The 23,171-nt window shown below is 47.3% G+C and overlaps 1 protein-coding gene across 1 annotated transcript in view; it reads left to right on the top strand.

Annotated features, from left to right (window-relative positions):
- Positions 1-23,171, top strand: part of LOC147712569 (FYVE, RhoGEF and PH domain-containing protein 2-like) — a 497,527-nt gene that overhangs the window by 294,087 nt on the left and 180,269 nt on the right. Inside the window, exons 10-11 of the mRNA XM_086923272.1 lie at positions 11,880-11,959; positions 20,253-20,283. Of these exons, the coding sequence (XP_086779398.1) occupies positions 11,880-11,959; positions 20,253-20,283 (111 nt within the window). The remainder of the gene's footprint in view (positions 1-11,879; positions 11,960-20,252; positions 20,284-23,171) is intronic.

Below are 23,171 nucleotides of genomic sequence, written 5' to 3'. Positions count from 1 at the left end.
AAGGCTCAGGTTGAGGGATCACCACTAGGCCTTACCCGAGATCTACAGTCTCGTTCTACAGCCCCGCAAAAAGGTCCGGCTTCGAACATTACTAAAGAGCCATCGGTTTCAAAACCGCCATCGGTCGATCCAAAGAAATCGAAACCGAAAGCAGCAATGCCAAAACCGAAACCGAAAGTGCAACTAACTCTGGTCGGCTCCAAGGCCTCCACCCCCTCGGAGCCGGAGAAAAAGAAAATGGCCGTCGATGCCGAAAAGCTCAAAACCGAAGCACCGAAGACCAAGGTCAAGGCTGTCGAACCACCAAGACCGATGCCAAAGGGAGTCGACACACACAAAAAACTCGAACCGAAAGACGGGATCGATCCTCGGTCGAGGCCTGCGGACAAGACAAAGACTGGCTCCAAGGACCCTGTCGAGTTAACGCGGCCCAGCCCATTCATAGCAAAGGAAGTGTCGGAGTCACTCCAACGCATCAAGGACAAGGCTACAGCGATCAGGCCGAAGTAGGCCCCGACGCCAAAGCTGGTCGAACACGTTCAGACCTCGTCGACGCCGATCAAATTCGGGTTGCCACCCTCAGTACGTCCGAAGATGTTCGAGCAAAAACATGGTATCGGCGCCAGTAAGAAAGTGTTGACGGAATTGGAGGCTACAGAGGAGCCTGAAGAACAGGAGTCGAGACAATTCATCGACTCGGAAACTGGTAGACTCTCCATATATAAGAGGAAAATCGTACCAGAATCACCCATGGAGTCATATAAGATTCCCTTGAAGAAGAAGAGGGTTTCCACGATGTCACCAGCTCTTGTGGAACCCCTTCATTACTATGGACAAGAACCACAAAATGAGTCCCCAACATACTCGGATGTGGATGCAGGGGATGACGAACATGAAGAAGGCCTTTATCATATGGACACTGATCCTGATGATCAAAACCAGCCATGGGCAGACCCAGCTGACCCAAGGGATCCGCAGACTGTCCCTGGCACTCATGTGTACAATGTGAAAACGTCTCCTACTGAGGACACAACTGCCTTTAACGCCCTTATTAAAAGGGCAGCCAGTAATCATGAAGTCGAACTTCATGCTGACCCTGTGGAAGAAGATTTTCTGGTCGACACCTTTTCCACTCCGGAAAGAACAGTCAAGACCCTGCCCATGCTAAAAGGGGTCCTTAAGCATGCTAATGACATTTTTAAGGACACCACTAGAGCTAGGGTGTTAAACCCAAGGATTGAAAAGAAATATAAACCAGCACCTGCGGACCCTGCTTATATAAGGGGGCAGTTGCCTTTGGACTCATTAGTTGTTTCTAATGCACGTAAGAGAGCAAACTCCCAGACTAAAGGTGATGCTCCTCCTCCTGACAAAGAGTCAAAAGTTCTGGAAACTTCAGGGAAAGGGGTGGCTGCGTAGGCGACTAACATCTGGCGCATTGCCAATACTCAGGCACTCTTAGCCAGATATGACAGGGCCCATTATGATACCCTTGAGACACTGTGGCAACACTTACCAGATCAGTACAAGGAGGGTGCAGAACTACTAATCCAGGAAGGGAAGCTTATAACAAATGCTTCCATCAAGTGCGCGCTACACGCAGCTGACACTGCAGCCAGGGCCATCAACACTAGCGTTATGTTAAGGAGACACGCCTGGTTGAGAATCTCAGGGTTCAAACCTGAAATACAAACCTCTATCCTCGATCAGCCAGTTAACCCGGACTTCTTATTTGGACCTGAGGTTGACACCACCCTTGAAAAAATTAAAAAAGATACAGAGACTGCAAAGTCTATGGGGGCTCTGCAGTCACAGCAGTTTCTGGGTGGTTCCTTTCATCGCTCCAATACTGGGGGCCCCTCAAGAGGCCAGTCCACACAGCAGACACAGTACAATAAAGGAGGTACACAATCCACCTACAATAAAAACAACCGGGGTGGATATCGTAGAAACAACGTCAAGGGCAGAGGCAGAGGAAACAACAGCTCCAGATCCTCTGCCAATAACAAACAGTGACGCCCTGTCACTGCCCCCGACCATATAACACCTGTCGGGGAAGACTAGAACAGTTCCTGCCGGTCTGGAAATCCATCACCACAGACAGGTGGGTGAGAGACATTGTCCAGTACGGGTATTGTCTGGAATTAACATCCACTCCACCCGACATCCCACCAAGACACCGTCTTATGTCCGCAGAGCACTTACTCTTATTGCAGCAGGAGGTCATCAGCATGCTGCAAAAAGGAGCCATAGAGCTCGTGCCTGTAGAAGACCAAGGCTCAGGGGTGTACTCTCTGTACTTCTTAGTACCCAAAAAGGACGGGTCTCTCAGACCTATTCTAGACCTCAGGCCTCTAAACAGTTACATTCTGTCAGAGCATTTTCATATGCTCACCTTACAACAGGTTCTGCCGCTACTCAGTCAGAGAGACTTCCTCGCAACGCTGGATCTAAAAGATGCGTATTTCCACATACCCATACACCCATCACACAGACAGTATCTCAGGTTCACTATTCAAAACTAACATTATCAGTTCAAAGTCCTCCCTTTCGGAGTAACGACAGCACCCAGGGTGTTCACAAAGTGCCTGGCAACAGTAGCAGCACACCTAAGGAGACAGCATATACATGTCTACCCTTACCTGGACGACTGGCTTGTTCAAGCAAAGACGGCCCTGCAGTGTGCCAGCCACATGTCCCACACCATTCATCTTCTTCACAGTCTGGGATTCTCGCTGAATTATCCAAAGTCACATCTTCGGCCCGCCCACATGCGACAGTACCTGGGCACGACAATAAACACTCTGGCAGCCAAAGCTCAGCCAAATTTAGCGAGAATACACAGCATGCAGTTGCTGATACAAAAATTCAGACCCCAACACTCGCTTCTAGCACGAGTGTTCATGCAGTTGATAGGCATGATGGCCTCCTGCATCTTCATAGTCCCGCACGCGAGACTACACATGCGTCCGCTTCAGGAGTGCTTGGCACGTCAGTGGAATCAGGCTCAAGGACAGTTAAAAGACCTAGTGTTGGTGAGCGGTCGGGCATTCAACTCTCTGCATTGGTGGAACCCACAAAACCTTTGCAAGGGCCGACTGTTCCAAGAGCCTGTGCCACAGATTATACTGACGACGGACGCATCTCTCCAAGGATGGGGAGCAAATGTACTCCATTACACAGTGCAGGGACTATGGACGACACAGCAGAAGAAGATGCACATCAACCTTCTGGAACTGATGGCAATCTTCATGGCGATGAAAGCATTCAAAGTACACTTGTGCAACAAGGTCGTGTTGATCCGGATGGAAAACATGACTGCCATGTACTACATACAGAAGCAGGGAGGAACACACTCTCCACAGTTGTCTCATCTGGCTCAGAGCATGTGCAAGTGGGCCATTCAGAGGAACATCTTCCTCATGGCGGAACACCTCCCGGGCAAGGACAACCAGATGGCGGATCTGCTCAGCAGACACAGCCATCAGATGCACGAGTGGGAGATACACCCATCAGTACTCCAACCGTACTTTCAGCAGTGGGGTCATCCAGAGATAGACCTGTTCGCCACAAGGGAAAACGCAAAATGCCAAAGCTTCGTAAGCAGGTTCCCACACCCACAGTCGCAGGGCAATGGGATATGGATGAACTGGTTAGGCAAATTTGCGTACGCTTTTCCCCCAGCACCTTTAATACCGCTGGTGGCACGCAAACTGAGGCAACACTCGATGACACTCATCCTGGTTGCTCCAATGTGGGCATGCCAACCATGGTACACCACGTTTCTGGACCTATCTGTGGTACCGCATCAAAGGCTACACCTCACACCCAGGCTTTTGACGCAGAGCCATGGCGACATTCAGCATCCAGATCTGCAACAGCTCAACCTGGCGATCTGGCTCCTGAAGTCTTAGAATTTGGCTACCTCAACTTGCCGCCAGAAGGTATGAATATCATCAAGGAGGCAAGACGGCCCACAACCAGAGCTTGCTATGCGGCTAAATGGAAGAGGTTTGTCATATATTGTAACAACAATGACATTAACCCGCTGGGTGCATCTATTCAAAACATTATCTGTTCTTTGCTGCACTTATACAGGTGTAATCTGGCGTACAGTTCCATTCGTATACATTTATCCGCAATAGCATCTTATCTTCAAAACAGGCAGCACCTCTCGCTATTCCGAGTGCCTGCCATTAAGGCTTTTCTAGAAGGACTCAAAAGAGTGATCCCTCCCAGACACCCGCCTTCACCGGTCTGGAACCTCAATCTGGTCCTCACCAGACTGATGGGACCACCTTTTGAACCTCTCCACTCTTGTGAGCTTCAGTTTCTAACCTGGAAAGTAGCTTTCCTAGTAGCCATTACCTCACTACGAAGAGTTAGTGAACTCCAGGCCTTAACCATTCAAGAGCCGTTCATACAGGTTCACGCAAATAGGGTTGTATTACGCACCAACCCTACATTCATGCCTAAGGTGATTTCGCAGTTCCATATGAACCAGACCATAGAACTGCCAGTTTTCTTTCCTAATCCAGAAAATGTCGCTGAGAGATCCCTACACACATTAGATGTCAAGAGAGCTCTTATGTACTATATAGACAGAACAAAGGATTTCAGGAAAACAAAACAGCTTTTTGTTGCCTTTTCTCCACAGCACAAAGGCAACCCCATTTTCAAAGCAGGGATAGCCAGGTGGATCGTTAAGTGTATACAGATTTGCTATGCTAAGGCTAAACGCACACTAACCATTCCTCCAGGGACACACTCCACAGGTAAGTTAGGAGTGTCCATGGCTTTCCTGGGGGATATTCCTTTACAGGAGATATGTAAGGCAGCCACATGGTCCACCACACATACATTTACCAAACACTACTGCGTAGATGTGCATTCTAAACAGCAGGCAGCTGTAGGACAGGCTGTTCTAAAAACTCTCTTTCAGACTGCTGCAGCTGGCACGGGCGGCCGCCGCTAATAGGAGGGACTGCTATGTAATCTATGCACAGATATGAATTCAGCAGCCCACATGCCTCGAACCGAATATGCTACTTACCAGTATGCATCTGTTCTTGGCATGTAGGGCTGCTGACATTCATATCGCCCACCCTCCTCCCCGGCGCCTGTAGCAGCTGTAGCATTCAGAATTACTATGTAGCATGGACATCACTCACTGTATTACACTCCATCTCTGCCACAATGGCGAAAAACAATCTGAGGATGGAGAGGATGCCCATGCGCACTGTAGTCCAGGGGAGGAGCCCCCTATCTCGTGATACTTCGAAGACTCTTCCAGGACAACAATGTGCAATCATCCGGACCCAACACTAGGCGGCGATCTATGCACAGATATGAATGTCAGCAGCCCTTCAAGCCAAGAACAGATGCATACTGGTAAGTAGCATATTCGTTCTCCTAGCAGACGGTGTTGCCGTTGCTCACACTAACTTTCGTATACTGGGGAGGGTGGTAGGGGAGGGATGTGGAGAAGGTAGATGTGAAGGGGGGGAGGGGGGTAGGGGGGGTCAAAATCGAGGGTTCTCACCTCACCGGTCGTTTCCACTTATTTTGTTTTTAGTTTCTTCTTTTTTGTTGTGAAGGTTAATACATCTATGATGGCGCACAAATTCCGCACTCCCGAATGCCCACAAACAAGGATTGTACCTGGACACATCCAGTTAACATTTCTACATCTGACAATAACTGGTTTGCAATGGCTAACTCCCTTAGCGATATCACCTAGATAGATGACTATGACTAATTCTATAACAGAGAACCTCACTGTAGTCTCACTGAATGTTAAGGGTCTTAACCACCCTGTGAAAAGACGCAAGGTCTTCGAATACCTCTCTAAATCAAAAGGGGATGTCATTCTACTTCAAGAGACTAAATTATCAGAGGATGACATACTCTTTATCAACCTTAACTGGATGGATGACATACTCTTTATCAACCTTAACTGGATCTCTCACACGCTCTGCTCCTCGGCAAACCATAAGAAGGGAGGGGTGATAACCCTAATCTCAAAAAAATCTAACTTAACGGTCACCTCGCACACACATGACACGGATGGTAGACTCTAATTACCCATTTGTTGAGAGACGATGACCCAATCCATGTGGTGAATATATATGGCCCCAACTTTGACTCACCAATCTTCTGGGAATCAGTTTCCCAAGCCATAGAACACATCCCTCAGGATGAACTCCTAGTGGTGGGTGGAGACTTCAACCTTCCCATGGACCCCTTGTTAGACCGCAAATCAAAGTGCCCATTCCAACCTTCTAGATCCCACGATTCACTTGTGCGCCTATGTAATAAATTCCAGCTAAAAGACCCCTGGCGGCTCCAGAACCCTGATGGGAAAGACTACATCTTTTATTCTGCCCCTCACAACTCATACTCCAAAATTGACTACATCCTGATATCCAGCCCCTTCACTCACCTCATTGAGGAAACTGATATTGCCCCAATGTTGATCTTCGATCATGCTTGCATTAGCGTCAAGCTCACAGGCTCCCATTCGGTCGTACCCCCAAGACGCTGGGGCTTTAATGATGAAATTCTATCAACCCCCGCAAATAAACAGTTAATAGAAAACGCCATCACTGAGTACATTACATTGAACGACTCCCCTGAGATTCCCACCTCCACAGTCTGGGATGCCCTGAAGGCCACAATTAGAGGGACAATCATAGGCATTAGAGCGAGAACAAATAAAGAATTAAATCAAGATCTTGATAGACTCGAAAAGAACATTAAATCCCTGGAAACCTCCCACTCTACTGACTTAGACAACAAACTTGTTCTGGAGCAACTGGTCAGGAAAAAATACGAACATAACTCAGCTGTCAGCAGACGCGCAAGCGTCTGGGTCAATAAATTCAAAGCCCTGAAACTATGCGATGGGAATAAAGCTGGGAAACTCCTCGCATCCTTTCTCAAGCATAAGCAGAAACTGCTTACCATAAACTCAATCAAGGACTCATCTAATATTACACACACTAGACAAGGAAAGATTGTAGATACCTTCAAGTCCTTCTACGAGGACCTTTATAGGAATAAGATGTCCTTTGAACCAACTGCTTGCACTAAATACCTAGAGACCCTGAATTTACCCAAACTCTCTGAAGAAGAGAATACTACATTAGGGCCCCCCATTAAAGACACTGAGGTCCTATCCTCTATCAAATCACTTAAGAGCAACAAAGCCCCGGGTCCAGATGGGTTCTCCGCGTATTTTTATAAAGCATTTGACAAATCGCTAACCCCCATGCTCCAAAAACTCTTCAATTCGATAGCCCCTCTGGTAGTGTTTCGAAATCCATGAGCGAAGCCACCATAATTGTCATCCCGAAAGAAGGTAAAGACCCCATCCTAACTAAAAATTACCGCCCCATCTCCCTTATAAATCTGGACGGCAAAATCTATGCAAAAATTCTAGTGAGCAGATTAAACGCCATTCTTCCCAAATGAATCAGTGACTCCCAGGTAGGGTTTTTAAAACATAGAATGTCCATCGATAACACACGACTCCTCTGCCATATCGTTGAGAAAGCAAAGATAACACCCTCCCCAATATTAGCCATAAACCTCGACGCTGAAAAAGCGTTTGATAGGGTTTCTTGGTCCTTCTTACATCATTGCATGACAGCTTTTAACCTACGGAATTCCTTTATCAACATGGTTATGGCCCTTTACTCTTCGCCGTCTGCCAGAATCGCCATCAATGGTACCCTCTCAGACTCATTCTGTCTACAACAGGGCACCAGACAAGGATGCCCTCTCTCTCCAGCCCTATTTCTGCTAGCCCTCGAACCTCTCCTACTAGACATAAAACAGAATAATGATATAGTCGGAGTGAACTTCGGAGACACTCATGTGAAACTAGCAGCTTACGCTGACGACATTCTAATTGCCACAGAGGAACCAGAGACCTCCATAGAAGCTCTTATGGATACCATTGACAGATATTCCCTGCACTTGGGATACAAATTAAACCGCGATAAATCTGAAGTAAAACCATTAAACATCCATGGTATCAGGGACATGCTGGGCTCCTCCAGCCTTACATGGCAAACTGGCTTCATTAAATATCTGGTAATCGAATCCGGCAGCTCCCTTCTTGAAATGCTTCACCACAACGAATCCATCCCTCTAAATAAAATTAAAACACAATTCGATGTCTGGTCTCCCCGTTTTATAACTTGGTGGGGTAGGGCCGAAACCATTAAAATGATGATCTCCCCCCTAGTTAACTACCTCATCATGATGCTCCCTCTCACCCTAACCTAGGTATTCCACCATAAACTCGACAATCTTCTCTCAAAATGTTTGTGGAAAGGGAAAAAAACCCAGAATTCGCCTAAAATAACTGCACCTAGATAAATCCATGGGTGGGATCAATTTAGCAAACTTCAAATTATATCAGACGGCCTTCCTAGCGAAACAAGGCTCCTACTGGTTAGCACCATCGGCTGATTACACTCCGGTATGGCTTACTGTCGAGAGAGCCCTTATTAAAAATCTCGCCCCAGCATCCATCCTCACGGCCAAAACAAGTACGCCATGTTGCTCAATTCCTGTTTTTAAAAATACAAGACTTGCCCTCCTCAAAATTGACAAACTACTGCCGAAACAGTTAAGAGGCTCTGAATGGGAATCACTATGGCACAATCTCTTAATAAAATACAAGGGGATACCTCTCCAGAATGATGTCTGGATTGACAAAGGGTTATTCTTTCCCTATCAACTGTTATGTAACAACTATCAGCTCTCTTTCAAAGAAATCCAAAACATATATGATCTAGATCTATATGGCCCATTTATTTAATGTACATGTAATATGATGATGTAACACTTCCATTTCTATTGTCTTCATTGCCAGACCGTCTAAACTTAGTTTGTCGCCAGGTTTTACTTGTATTGTATGTTTTTGTATTTTCTTGCTTTGTTCTGGAAACTATCAATAAAAGTTTGTGAACTGAAAAAAATAATGAACATATTTTCCTAGACCCTAGCACTGCTGAAGCAGTGCCCAAAAAGGAACTGCAAAACGCTTTCTACTCTTTATATAATAAAGAGAGGATCGCTTTAGAATCTGGGAAAACATCTGTGCGCAACTATATGTCTATTGAACAGCTTTGCTACCCCCTGCATATGTATCTGACTTTACCTATGAATCATTGGGAGAGGAGTTTAATATGCAGTTTAAGAGCTGGAACCATCAGATTTGCACTTTGTTTTCCTCTTGGTTACCACCCCAATCTTAATCAAACACCATGCCCATGTGACGGGAGGAGTGGTCAATCAATTATACATTTTCTATTTTTTTGTAAGTATTATATTAAATACTCCATGTGGCTTTTAAATTCTTATTTTAAAAAGAGACGGTCTATTAGTCTGGACGAGGCCTACCTGTGTATGGTAACCCTGGATGATACAGATTTGATCTTTCGCACATGTACTTTTCTTAGAATAGCTATCTGAACACGCAAGTCTATGCTGGATCTGTGAGCCTCCTGAGATAATTGAAAAATGTCTTAATGGTTTTATGTAATGTTTTATCTTGAGCAAAATCATTTTTAACAGGCGGTTTTTAAGAAATACTAATAATCATGCAATATTTGGTATATAATTTTATATTGTTATGTTTTTAACCAACAGAGTATTCTTTTGTGTTTGAAATGACTTTGTGCTTTTATGCGTACCGAGGCACCCGAATAAAGTTTATGAACTGAACTGAACTGATAGCTTAAATAGCTCAAGTACGACACACATCAAAGTCTGAGTGCCCGTCTGTACGTTAAATAAATATGGAAATGTACAGTTTCACAACTTCTGTTATACGCAAAACACGAAATAAATATGGATAATAAAGATAAAATGGGCTAAAAATAAGTATGAATAAATACAGATGGAAATGTTAAAAAAATAAATACCATAAAACCGGGAGCCCTATTTATGATACTACACAGGGATCTCTCTAGCAAGTGCAAGAACCACCTAAGCTATGTCCCCAGTTTTAAATACATACATCTCAGCAGCATGTGCTTCAAGATCCTGGCCTCTTTTACACATCTCAGCAGCATGTGCTTCAGGATCCTGGCCTCTTTTACCGTGGATTCCATTTGTGACCAGTAGAATAAGTTAGACTGGCTTTATTAGTTTGTAAAAATAATGCACTTTTAAAGGCCGCCTAGGCTGAACCTGCAGTTATGAATACGCAAAAGAAGCTGCTAATGTGTTTTTTGACTGAAATTTAACTAGATCCTAAATGAAGGTGCTGGCATTTCACAAAAATTGAAGGACTGTCCTCACATACCACCTGGTGTCATGCTTCATCATCAGCAGTTCTCGCTCTCTAAAAACTTGGGTGGTTAACCGTGGCTTCATGCCTGTGCTCCCACTTTGCTTTATAAGTTGGTCCTCTGGAACCAGTGGGTTGTTTCCAGGTTGGCGTTTGAAGAAGCTCTGCAGCACCAGTTGGGAAGGATGACTGATCAGAAATAGAAATTTGCTGTGTGTACATCAACCCCATCTGAATATGGGACATTGGAAAAGCCTTGTTCCTCTGCCCTACCTGGAAGACATGTTGGTGGACAGCCTGTGAGGAGACGAATAGCAATGACATGGAGAACACGTAGAGAGCCCAGCTGACTAAGACGTGTGTGGAGAACTGTTTATGGGAGAGAGTCTGTCTTGAGTCTGGATGATTTCAAACCGAGCTGGCCAACCATGAACTGGATGACACTATCTGAGGGTGAGGGTGTGCCTGGAACCTCAAAGGAGAGCACCTGTTAGAGAGCCTGCACTGTGCCTTGACCCACCTTCCTTTGGGGAGCTGGTGTAGCCTCACTTTCCAGCCAGGGGATTTTTCCTTTTCATCCTCTAGTCTTGTAGTGTTTCCATTGGCTGAGGTTGGTCACCACCCTATAAACAACTGTTCATCATCCAACCATGTATTATTTCCTTCATATCGTGGCTCCTAGTTCCAGATAGCCCTAAGCCGCAGCTTTCCCCAACTCTAGGTCAAAGCTAGTTCCTCTAAAGTGTAGCCCTAGTTCTGTGAATCATGCTGGTTCCAGAAACTTTTAGCTATTTTAAACCGCTTACGGGAAATGGCCCTTAAAGTTTGCTTTTTACAGGCAGCCCTTTCCAGCTTCAGTGCCTTCCTGAAACGTTTGTCCTGAACGTCACCTCTTTGAACACTTTCTGGTGACCCAGTAAACAGGACACTGGAGGAAGTGAAAGCCCCAGTGGCTAGAGGTGGGAACCAGAGACTGTCCACAGCCGATGACCCCAGAGTCGCTCGCGAGGCAGGTCTTGTGAGTCCTCTTGATCCCTCTGATAGAATAAGATTGCCGCAGACCCCTCATGTTAAACACATCAAAGGGCAAGATACTTACCTGGTTTTATCTTGTCCTGGTGCTGGTGCCTCTTGGTTTATTTTGCAATACACCTTGATTTTAATTGTTCTTTATTTTGCTGTTGCCAGATATAACAATGGCTTTTATTGAGTGCTATTGCTGCGTGTCACAATGTATTCCAAACACTAACCAACATGTAGAGGACTCCTCGAATGCTCGATCTTTGTACACCCCGGAGAGTCAACACCGAGATGGGCTCTGTTGGCACCCAACGAGCGAGACCAATGGCAACAGCTGTTACTTACCAGAGAAACAAGCAGCAACCAATAGCTGCCCCAGAAACTACAGGAAATACATTAAACTTACTGACTCGTTTCCGGCACTCACTGTATACTTCCTGCTCTGGGCCACCGTGTTGCCGGTGTCTGCTCTGCAGCTCTGTGTTTCAAGTTTGTGTTCCCTTTCTTGGTTGACACACATCCGTTCAGCAAGGTTTCTCTCTTCTTCTCGTAGGTGAAAGAGTTAAAAGATGCAGAATTTCCCCATGCGTTCCTCATCTCAGGGAAGCAGCGCACTCTGGAGTTACAGACCAGGTAGGATCAAATCCAAAACTAACTCCGCATGAAATGTCACTCTAACTCCCATCTCACTGCTAGCAGCAAAGCTTTCATCCCACCCACCCCTAGTATCTCAGAGAGCATGCTTCTCACACACCTCCACTGGTGCCAACTCAGAGAACGTGCAGCTCTGTTCCCACCACTGGCAGTGACCCAGAGAGCACCATCGGCCCGGGACCAGGGTTCGATTCCCGGCGCGGCAGGTTTCTGGACCAAGGTCAGCGGACTCGATAATTCTCTCGCCTCGGTGCCCACTCTGATCAGCGATCACACTCGGCAACTCTGGGCATTAGCTTGCCTCATCTTCACTAACGGCCCCACCAGACCGCCGGGGATGCCTGGTCTCACCCTGGAGATACCCATTAAGGGACCATCTCTCAGGGAAACCAGGAAGGGTTTCGCAGCGGTCGAAGCGCCTTGGGACCCTACGGGTAAGTAGTGCGCTATATAAATGCCTATACATTACATTCTCTGAGTTCAGCACAGGCACCAGTTTGGGGAGCACTACTCTGAGCCCACACTTGCACCAGTCAGAAACCACACTTCTCTTATCCCACCTCTTCTCCAGCTCAGTGAGCATACTGCTCTTATCCCACCTCTTCTCCAGCTCAGTGAGCACACTGCTCTCATTCCACCTCTACTCCAGCTCAGTGGGCACCCTGCTCTCGGCCCACTTCTACTCCAGCTCAGTGGGCACACTGCTCTCAGCCCACCTCTTTGCCAGCTCAGTGAGCACACTGCTCTTATCCTACCTCTTCTCCAGCTCAGGGAACACACATCTTTCATTCCACCTCTACTCCAGCTCAGGGAGCACACTGCTCTTATCCCACCCCTACTCCAGCTCAGTTGGCATACTGCTCTCATCCCACCTCTACTACTGCTCAGTGATCACACTGTTCTCGTCCCAGGTCTACTCCAGCTCATGAGCACACTGCTCTCAGCCTACCTCTACTCCAGCTCAGTGAGCACACTGCTCTCATCCCACCTCTTCTCCAGCTCAGTGAGCACACTGCTCTTATCCTACCTCTTCTCCAGCTCTGTGAGCACACTGCTCTCATCCCACCTCTACTCCAGCTCAGTGAGCACACTGCTCTCATCCCACCTCTACTCCAGCCCAGAGAGCACACTGCTCTCCGCCCACCTCTACTCCAGCCCAGGGAGCACTCTGCTCTCATCCCACCTCTTCTCCAGCTCAGAGAGCGCACGGCTCTCAGCCCACCTCTACTCCTGCTCAGGGAGCACACTGCTCTCATCCCACCTCTTCTCCAGCTCAGAGAGCACACTGCTCCCAGCCCACCTCTACTCCTGATCAGGTTGCACACTGCTCTCATCCCACCTCTACTCCAGCTCAGTGAGCACACTGCTCTCATCCCACCTCTACTCCTGCTCGGGTAGCACACTGCTCTTATCCTACCTCTTCTCCAGCTCAGTGAGCACACTGCTCTCATCGAGCACACTGCTCTCAGCCCACCTCTACTCCTGCTCAGGGAGCACACTGCTCTCATCCCACCTCTACTCCAGCTCGGGTAGCACACTGCTCTTATCCCACCTCTTCTCCAGCTCAGTGAGCACACTGCTCTCAGCCCACCTCTACTCCAGCTCAGTGAGCACACTGCTCTCATCCCACCTCTTCTCCAGCTCAGTGAGCACACTGCTCTCAGTCCACCTCTACTCCAGCTCAGTGAGCACACTGCTCTCAGCCCACCTCTACTCCTGCTCAGGGAGCACACTGTTCTCATCCCACCTCTACTCCAGCTCAGTGAGCACACTGCTCTCATCCCACCTCTTCTCCAGCTCAGTGAGCACACTGATCTTATCCCACCTCTTCTCCAGCTCAGTGAGCACACTGCTCTCAGCTCACCTCTACTCCAGCTCAGTGAGCACACTGCTCTTATCCCACCTCTTCTCCAGCTCAGTGAGCACACTGCTCTCAGCCCACCTCTACTCCAGCTCAGTGAGCACACTGCTCTCATCCCACCTCTATTCCAGCTCAGGGAGCACACTGCTCTCATCTCACCTCTACTCCAGCTCAGGGAGCACACTGCTCTCATCCCACTTCTACTCCAGCTCAGTGGGCACACTGCTCTCATCCCACCTCTACTCCGGCTCAGGGAGCACACTGCTCTCATCCCACCTCTACTCCAGCTCAGTGGGCACACTGCTCTCATCCCACCTCTACTCCTGCTCGGGTAGCACACTGCTCTTATCCCACCTCTTCTCCAGCTCAGTGAGCGCACTGCTCTCAGCCCACCTCTACTGCAGCTCAGTGAGCACACTGCTCCCATCCCACCTCTACTCCAGCTCGGGTAGCACACTGCTCTTATCCCACCTCTTCTCCAGCTCAGTGAGCACACTGCTCTCAGCCCACCTCTACTTCAGCTCAGTGAGCACACTGCTCTCAGCCCACCCCTTCTCCAGCTCAGTGAGCACACTGCTCTCAGCCCACCTCTTCTCCAGCTCAGAGAGCACACTGCTCTCAGCCCACCTCTACTCCTGCTCAGGGAGCACACTGCTCTCATCCCACCTATACTGCAGCTCGGGTAGCACACTGATCTTATCCCACCTCATCTCCAGCTCAGTGAGCACACTGATCTCAGCTCACCTTTACTCCAGCTCAGTGAGCACACTGCTCTTATCCCACCTCTTCTCCAGCTCAGTGAGCACACTGCTCTCATCCCACCTCTACTCCAGCTCAGGGAGCACTCTCCTCTCATCCCACCTCTACTCCAGCTTGGGTATCACACTGCTCTCAGCCCACCTCTACTCCAGCTCAGTGAGCACACTGCTCTCAGCCCACCTCTTCTCCAGCTCAGTGAGCACACTGCTCTTATCCCACCTCTTCTCCAGCACAGTGAGCATACTGCTCTCATCCCACCTCTACTCCAGCTCAGTGAGCACACTGCTCCTATCCCAGCTCTTCTCCAACTCAGAGAGCATACTGCTCTCATCCTACCTCTACTCCAGCTTGGGTAGCACACTGCTCTTATCCCACCTCTTCTCCAGCTCAGTGAGCATACTGCTCTCATCCCACCTCTTCTCCAGCTCAGTGAGCACACTGCTCTCATCCCACCTCTTCTCCAGCTCAGTGAGCATACTGCTCTCATCCCACCTCTTCTCCAGCTCAGTGAGCACACTGCTCTCATCTCACCTCTTCTCCAGCTCGGAGAGCACACTGCTCTCATCCCACCTCTACTCCAGCTCGGGTAGCACACTGCTCTCATCCCACCTCTACTCCAGCTCCGGTAGCACACTGCTCTTATCCCACCTATTCTCCAGATCAGTGAGCATACTGCTCTCCTCCCACCTCTTATCCAGCTCAGTGAGGACACTGCTCTCATCCCACCTCTTCTCCAGCTCAGTGAGCATACTGCTCTCATCCCACCTCTTCTCCAGCTCAGAGAGCTCACTGCTCTCATCCCACCTCTTCTCCAGCTCAGTGAGCACCCTGACTCATCCCACCTCTTCTCCAGCTCAGTGAGCATACTGCTCTCATCCCACCTCTTCGTCCATATTAGGGTGCTGGCATTAGTTCAAAGAGCATGCTGCTCTCAGTCCACCAAATGCACTGGCTCAGAAAGCACACTGATCAAATACTGTTTGCTTCCGTGAGATGCTGCGCCCTTATGTTTCTGAATTCTGTGAAATTTCTGGAAAAAGTCTGTGTGTCCATTAAATAAACATGTTTGCCATGTGTAAGCAAAATTGGTGGTAAAGATTGTCAGATGATTGTAAATCAGGTTGTTAACAGACAGTTCTCCAGTTATGAACATTCTGTGAGAACTGAAGAACTTTTAAGGCTGGATGAGGCTTACAGATCTCAGGATGACACTGCCAGTGTGTACTAATCATGGTTTTAGTTCATGGCTCCTGTGAATATCAAACGCCCTCTCAATTTCCCCGGTGTGAAGCCGCAAGACCACTGATTGGCCTCCCTCGATGGTGATGATGCAGGATTAGGATTTGTGTCTTTTCTCAAATCCAGAGGCGTTGCCTCCCGAGAGCTCCGCATGTCCTGGTGTGATATTTTTGCTCACAGCACCTCCTGGTTTTCTCTGATATAAGCTCATGGAAGGCTGAGCCATCTTCTTGAGGATGTAGATCTGGAACGTTCTTTTAGCCCACTGAAGCTATCAGTGTTATTGTCTTACTAATGTCCTCATTGACACCGCTGCAAGCTCACGGAAATCTCACACTGTCATCATATTGCTGCTGGCCCTGAAGCTAGCTTTTAAGCATCCATACAGATCAATCTTTTTGTTTTGTGTTGATGAGAGCTCCCTCCTCATGCTGTCTCCTGGCTGATCCTAGAAGGAATTTTTAGGAAGCAAACGCTGTTTTCTAGTGGATCTTCTCATCTGAAGCCCATTAGGTTTTTGTGGTAAATGATTTCTATATCATTTCCCTCTCTACCACTTCATCAGAATGTCCTGTGACATCATGGAATGTTTGAGTGCCTTACTGTGGTGAGATTGTCAGTTGGTCATCTCAGGCTGAGGAGCTGGTAGCCCGCTCCTGGTGGGGTTTCTTCTTTGTATCTTCTTACCTTATAACTTGCCACCTATCTTCCTGCTAATAAAGAGGGATCTACTACTACACCTCGACTACGCATCATCATTTATGTACCACAGTTTGGCGAAGTTTCTTGGACTAACCTACGCTGCACAGAAAGAGGATTGTAACTCAGCTTTAAGGAAACCAAGGATTGTTCTGGGACCCAGTAAAAGTGGAAACAGAAGATAGCTAAGCACTTCAAGGAATCAGAGAAACGCCCAGTAAACCCCACCAGCGTCCTTTTCATTCTGGACAGCCTGTACCCTGGGCGTTTGTTGTGTGAAGGAGCCGACTGCCATCTTGCTGTCATCTGGACATTGCCTGCCTCCAGCCACAAAAGCGTTTGAGTCTCAGCTGGCCTGATCACCCTACTCCTTCTCTACGGCTTTTGTACTGTGACAGTTCGCCCTTTCTACATCTACTGTGGAACAGGTGAGACCTGTGTGTTTTCCCACAGTGTGGGCACGTTTTTCCTATTAGCACTTTCTTTGTCTGCTTTCAAAGAAGTGCCACGGCGCAAGCAGTTTTTACTCCCTCACAACAGTCATCTTTAATCTACGTTGTCAAGTGTGTGTACTCCCACAGTGTCAGGTTTCTCCTGCCTTCTTTCTTGGCTTCAGTTGCGTACTTATGGACATTGTCAAGAGCGTGAGCCAACACTCAACTTTGTGGAAGCCGGTCTGCATCTGAGTGGTGTGTGCAGGACACCTTTTATTGTTTTTCGTGTGCATTTACCAAGAGTTTTACTTTGAGGCAGTTGAACCGCTACGTTTTTAACAAGTCTCCTGCCATGGCGCGCACACAATCTTACCTGTCTCGTGGGGCCATCATCTTGTTCATTGTGACGTTTGCCTCTCTGCCTCTGCTTTCTGATGTTCAACTTCGGAAAGCACGTTGTTCCCGTGAACCACCCGACGTGGGTGTGACGACGTACCGCCATTTTGAAGTCTGTGCGCAACTTTACACACTGCGCTTTGCTGCTCTCACATGACCTAGGAGTTAATGTTTGCCTCCTGGCCCGCTCCAGTTTGTCCTGCGGTGCCAGCACCATAATGTTTCAACGTCGGCTGTAGGATGTGAAATTCGTCGGTAACTGTGTTTGGATCAACCTTATGACTATTTTCGGCGTATCGGCACCTGGATTTCATATTTAAACACTGCAAGTATTTGGCTGGTTTCAGTTCCTCGCGTTTCAGTATTCCCTACATCGGACCATGCATCTGTTACTTGCCACTACCAAGAAGAGCTGACTACAGGACATACAGGATTTAGTTTCATCATATGTCGGAGTTCGTCATTATCTGTATATTATCTGTATATTTGCGGGTGATTTCAGCTTATTTTGAATTTGGGTGGGTGTTTAAGATTGGGGTTGCCTATCCTAGTCGGTTTATTGTCAAAGTGTGTCTCATAGACTTACTCTGTACTTTGTTCTCTAGGCTTATGTTATACTCATGCGGTCTACTCTATTCAAGGAGGGGAGTTTTGTTGTCGTTTTTGTGTGCTTCTTTCCGGGGCTTTAGTCTTTATTGTGTCACACAATTATTGCCTTGTTCTTGCAAGGTGTACCCTTTTATTAGGGGAGGTTGTCAGTGTGTGACTATTGTGTTTTTGGTTCCCGGGGTTGTGTTGAACAATTTTTACATTGTTCCATGGAGCACTCTTTTAATTAGGGGAGTTTGTGTTGTCATGGTTGTTATGCCTTTTGTTCCAGAGGGTTAGTACCCTATGGTGTACCCTTAATTAGGGGAGGTTCTGGGAAGGTTGCGGTGCCAGTCAGTGCAAACTTTTGTTTCTTAGGGTCATGTTGTTACCCTTTGAAGAAGTTACGTCACACATTGTTAATGTGGTGTACCCTTTCATTAGGGGAGGTTGTCTGCATGTAACTACTATGCTTAGAAGTTTCAAGGATTAATGTCCTTTGGTGTACCCTTTTCTGGGGAAGGTGGTGTGCGTGGTCAGCGCAATCATTAGGTGAACTTGTGTTGAACAATTATTACATTGTTCCATGGTGTACCCTTTTGTTAGGGGAGGTTGTCAGTGATGGTCAGGAAGTTGCATCACTCTATTTTTGTGTTGTTCCACCATTAGGTGAAATTGTGTTGAACAATTTTTACATTGTTCCGCTGTGTACCCTTTTCTTAGGGTAGGTTGTCGGTGATTGTCAAAGTTGCATCACTCTATTTTGGTAGGCGGGGTGCGTGGTCAGCGCTACCTCTTGGAGTAGTTGCGTCACAGTTGTCAGTGTGTGGCTACTGTGTTCTTTGTTCCAGGGGCATTAGTATCCTCTGGTGTACCCTTTCTTGGGGAGTTGTTTTTCTTTTTCGACAGTTTAAGGTTGCCTTTATAGGTGTACCCTTGGAGGGGAGGTTGTTAGTGAATGTCATGCACTAGTTTTTATTGCAAGGCATACCCTTTTTCTGTGTAGGTTGCTAGTTCATTCATTGCACCGTTGCCAAAATACTTATTTACTGTACCTTTGGGTGCACCCTCATTTTTGAAGGGTGTTTGTTCATCTTGTTATTTTTATTACAAGGTGTACTTTTCCTTTAGGGACGTGGTTGTAGCCTCGTTGCTCATAGCTACTTTTCCCTTGGACATCTGGACCTGGCGTACATCTTATTGTGCTTACTTCCATCTGCACATATTTTGTCTTTTGGTTGTTACACCCTATTTGGCTTACCTGGATCGCTACCTTGTTTATTAAGGAGGGTGGATGGGCATGTAATGTAATTTGCATTCTTGTGTTTTGACCAACCATGACCATTTGTGCATTTTATGAATATCTTTCTACATGCCTCTTTTAATTTTCTTTGTCTCTGCTTCCACGCTTTAGTTTCCTGTTTTTCAAATTATCTTTGATTTGCACTTGTGTCTACAGTTTCCTCTGAATCCTTCTGCTCCGTCTTAACTTCTTACTTGCTGTTGTTCTCTAACGGAAGAGGATGTGTGGTAAATGATTTCTATATCTTTTCCCTCTCTACCACTTCATCAGAATGTCCTGTGACATCATGGAATGTTTGAGTGCCTTACTGTGGTGAGATTGTCAGTTGGTCATCTCAGGCTGAGGAGCTGGTAGCTCGCTCCTGGTGGGGTTTCTTCTTTGTATCTTCTTACCTTATAACTTGCCACCTATCTACCTGCTAATAAAGAGGGATCTACTTCTACACCTGGACTACGCATCATCATTTATGTACCACAGTTTTCTCACTATTCTGCATCTGAGCTTAAATGTCATATCCCTGCTGGTGGAATAGAGCTTCCCCTGATATCTCTTCACTGATCTCGATGCAAGCTCACATATTGCTCTCACAGTGATTCCACTGAGCTTCCCGCTGGTATAAAGAAGCTGTAGGGTCACAGAATAATGTGAGATCACAGCTCTTGTCGCTCTCTTACTGGGCCCTTGTGAGCTCACAGGAGACACATTCTTACGTCTTAGAACACAGCTCTTGGCCCCGTTAGTGGATTTAGAGGACACAGAATGTCTGTGGCCCCTGAAGGATAGGTTGGGGGGCTCCTGAGAGTCCATCCACCCGTGCTCAAAGGGTCTATCGACTCCAAGTTCCCGCCAGATCACTTCCCACCATGTACCCCATGAAGCTGCAGCGGGCAGACTGTGGATCACAGGAAGCACACACAGCTATCGCTTGGACCCTGTCTTTGTGCTGGGTTATGCACTTACTGAAGGCTGAATTTGTTGTTTTTCTCCTGGCAGGTCTCCGGAGGAAGCGGATTCTTGGATACAGGTAAACTACTCAACCTATGTGTTAGACAAGTACATTTCAAGTTAGACAAACAGATCTAAATGCCTCTTCTAAATGCAAAGTGTTGTATCATTTGCCTGAGAAATTAAATTTGGGATTATGTGCTCAGCATCAGCTCAGAGTGGTAATCCTCTGTGGTGTGGTTGGTGTGAGCTGCAAATTCAAAAACCTCCTGCAGGGGAGAGCAGGGACCTCTCAGTGCAGGATTCATCTGTTTTTTTCTCAGTCGTCATTCAAGGTGTCAAGAATGATGGGTGTTTTATCTCTGCGTGTGGAGTGTGTTCCTCAAGGACCCTGGACTAGAGGCCGTGACTCACACCCTCGCGCCAAGTAAAATTCATTAGTGAGAAAGGCACACCTATAAGTTCTTTTGCCATTTAAGTGAAGTGCTGGCAAGAAATTACTAATTGTGCTTCACTAACCACGACTGGTCCCTCGGACCGTGTTGGAAAGTGTGACTCCCATCTCTGGGTACACTGGATGGATGTGCAGTTAAGGCTTGCTTCACGGAAAGAGCTGAGCTAGGCCACAGTGCAACACAACTATCACCCATGCAAGAAAGGTGAGAATGTCCAGCAAAGGTTGTGAGTTTTAATCAAATGTATGATAAAGAAAAATCCAAAGTTAATATTTTATAGTAAAAAGGGGGCTTCAGTAGTAAAAGAATAAACAATGAAAATACACGAAAGAATCTGCAGTCACAAGAGAGTGGCACATCGAGGCGATTGAATAGAACATGATATATACTGTTTGCGATCATTAGAAGATCACTACTACCGAACTCTTCTGACGACGAGATCACAAAATCAACATGTAATACTCCTGATCGCTGCTGATGCATACTTCACATTGCAGAAACGAGCATCGCAATCCACACACCAGAGCCTGGGGACGTTGAAAAATAGAATAGGGGTAATAAAGCAACAGGCAATAGTTTTCAATGAGAAAACATTAAAGCAAGTAAATATGACACGGTTCTTCTGACAAAGGAACAACTAACATCTATTGGTATAAAAAGGTTCCACTGACTTCCCGGTGCATAAGCGATGTTCAACTCTTGGTCTCAATCACTCATCCTAGGCAAAACGCCCAGAGCACAGAGGCCCCTGTTATGTGCTGCCAAGAGCAGGGAGTTACCACTATGGGCAAATATGATCCAAAATGACCGTAACTGGTAACACTGGACCAGGTGTTACCAGGTATGGACTGCCGGATACCCCCCAACTCCCCCCTCCTTCCATTAATAAACATTATTAAGAGGACATGAGAGGGATACACGAATATTGGCATTTAGGGCATTATTGCGGATGTGGCAGTCCTCCTGCAGCACCAGCACTGCTGCACTGGCAGGAGGACCGCCAAGACAGTAAAGTGCCTGCGCACCGGATTTTGAGTTTAATCCAGGAAGGGCAGGTGGCGGTGCTGTGGCGGTTTCGAGGCAGCGGCTGTGCTATGCTCATAGGAGAGCCTTAACAGCAGACCGCCGCCGTGACAGTGCTTGCCTCACATTCTGGCTCCCACCCATGTCAAGGGTCATACCCATAACCAGATCTGGTCACTGCGCCGCGACATCTCACCCCCTCTTTTACTTCCCTGTATTTGGTCTGATCATTTCACTATCTCTTTTTCTATTTTTTCTGCACTTGCTGTCAAATTACCCTTATCCAAAAATGTACTAGCTCGTAGCTGGAACCAAACGGATCTTAACATACTCTCATCTTCTCTGGCCTCTTCAATGCCAGACCTTACTGGCCTCTCCTTAGACTCGCAGACAGAAGCCATTAGCACCTGGCTTTCCTCCTCCTGTGATCAGGTTGCCCCTCTCAAAAAGGTAAAATCTGTCCACCCCTACGACGCACACAAATGGTTCACCAAGGAGCTTAAAGATCTTAAACTCGATCTCAGGCGTTCGGAACGTCACTGGAGACGTAATTACTGCCCCATCCTCCGTGCCAAGTATAAACTCCTTCTTACTGATTACAAAAAATCGATCTTGGCGGCCAAAACTAACTACTTCACTGAGAGAGTTGCTCTCTCTGTTAATAAACCTCGAGAAATTTTTTCCCTGGTTCATCATCTCGCCACCTCTGATCGCACCAGCACCAGTCTTGTCCCTACCCAGTCCCTCTGCCTCTCACTTAATGATTATTTTATTGACAAGATCGTCAATATAAAGGCAAATATTCCCTTGGCACAACATACTGGTGTTCCCTGTTCCCTTCCTCTGCCTTCCTCGTCAATGGATCATTTTTCTCCTATTTCTATAGATTGCTTTCTCAATCTGCTTTCTAAAGTCAAACCCGGCTCGCCAGCGGACTGTGCCCCGGCACGGATCCTTAAAGTTCTTTTCACCAACTGTCCCGCCTCTCCTCTTGCTCTTCTTAATGCCTCCTTGACTTTGGGTTCTGTTCCTTCCTCTTTTAAAAACGCAAGGGTTCTTCCCATTCTTAAGAAACCCGGCCTAGATCCTTCTCTCCTCTCTAACTTCCGGCCTATTTCTCTTCTCCCCTACTTGGGGAAGATCCTTGAAAGCCATGTCACCTCTTGCCTGTCCTCTTATGTCGAGGAGAACCACCTCTTGGCCTCCCATCAGGCAGGCTTTCGACCAGGACACTCTACGGAGACAGTTATCATCGCCGTCCTGGACGAACTCAAGGGGAAAGCGGACACCAATCTTCCCCAAGCCTTGGTTCTCCTCGACCTGTCCGCTGCGTTTGATACGGTCGACCATGCCATCCTTCTCGACCGTGTCAGCGCAGCGGGAATCTGTGGCATAGCCTTTTCTTGGCTGGCGTCCTTTCTTTCGGGCAGGTCCCAAGCGGTTCATCTCTCGAGTTTCTCCGCTCCCCCTCGTCCAGTCACCTGTGGGG

The sequence above is a fragment of the Lissotriton vulgaris genome, chromosome 5 (genome assembly GCF_964263255.1).
Source record: "Lissotriton vulgaris chromosome 5, aLisVul1.2, whole genome shotgun sequence".
Taxonomy (NCBI): domain Eukaryota; kingdom Metazoa; phylum Chordata; class Amphibia; order Caudata; family Salamandridae; genus Lissotriton; species Lissotriton vulgaris.
Note: the sequence above shows the minus strand (reverse complement) of the source record. Positions and strands in the feature narration are given on the sequence as shown.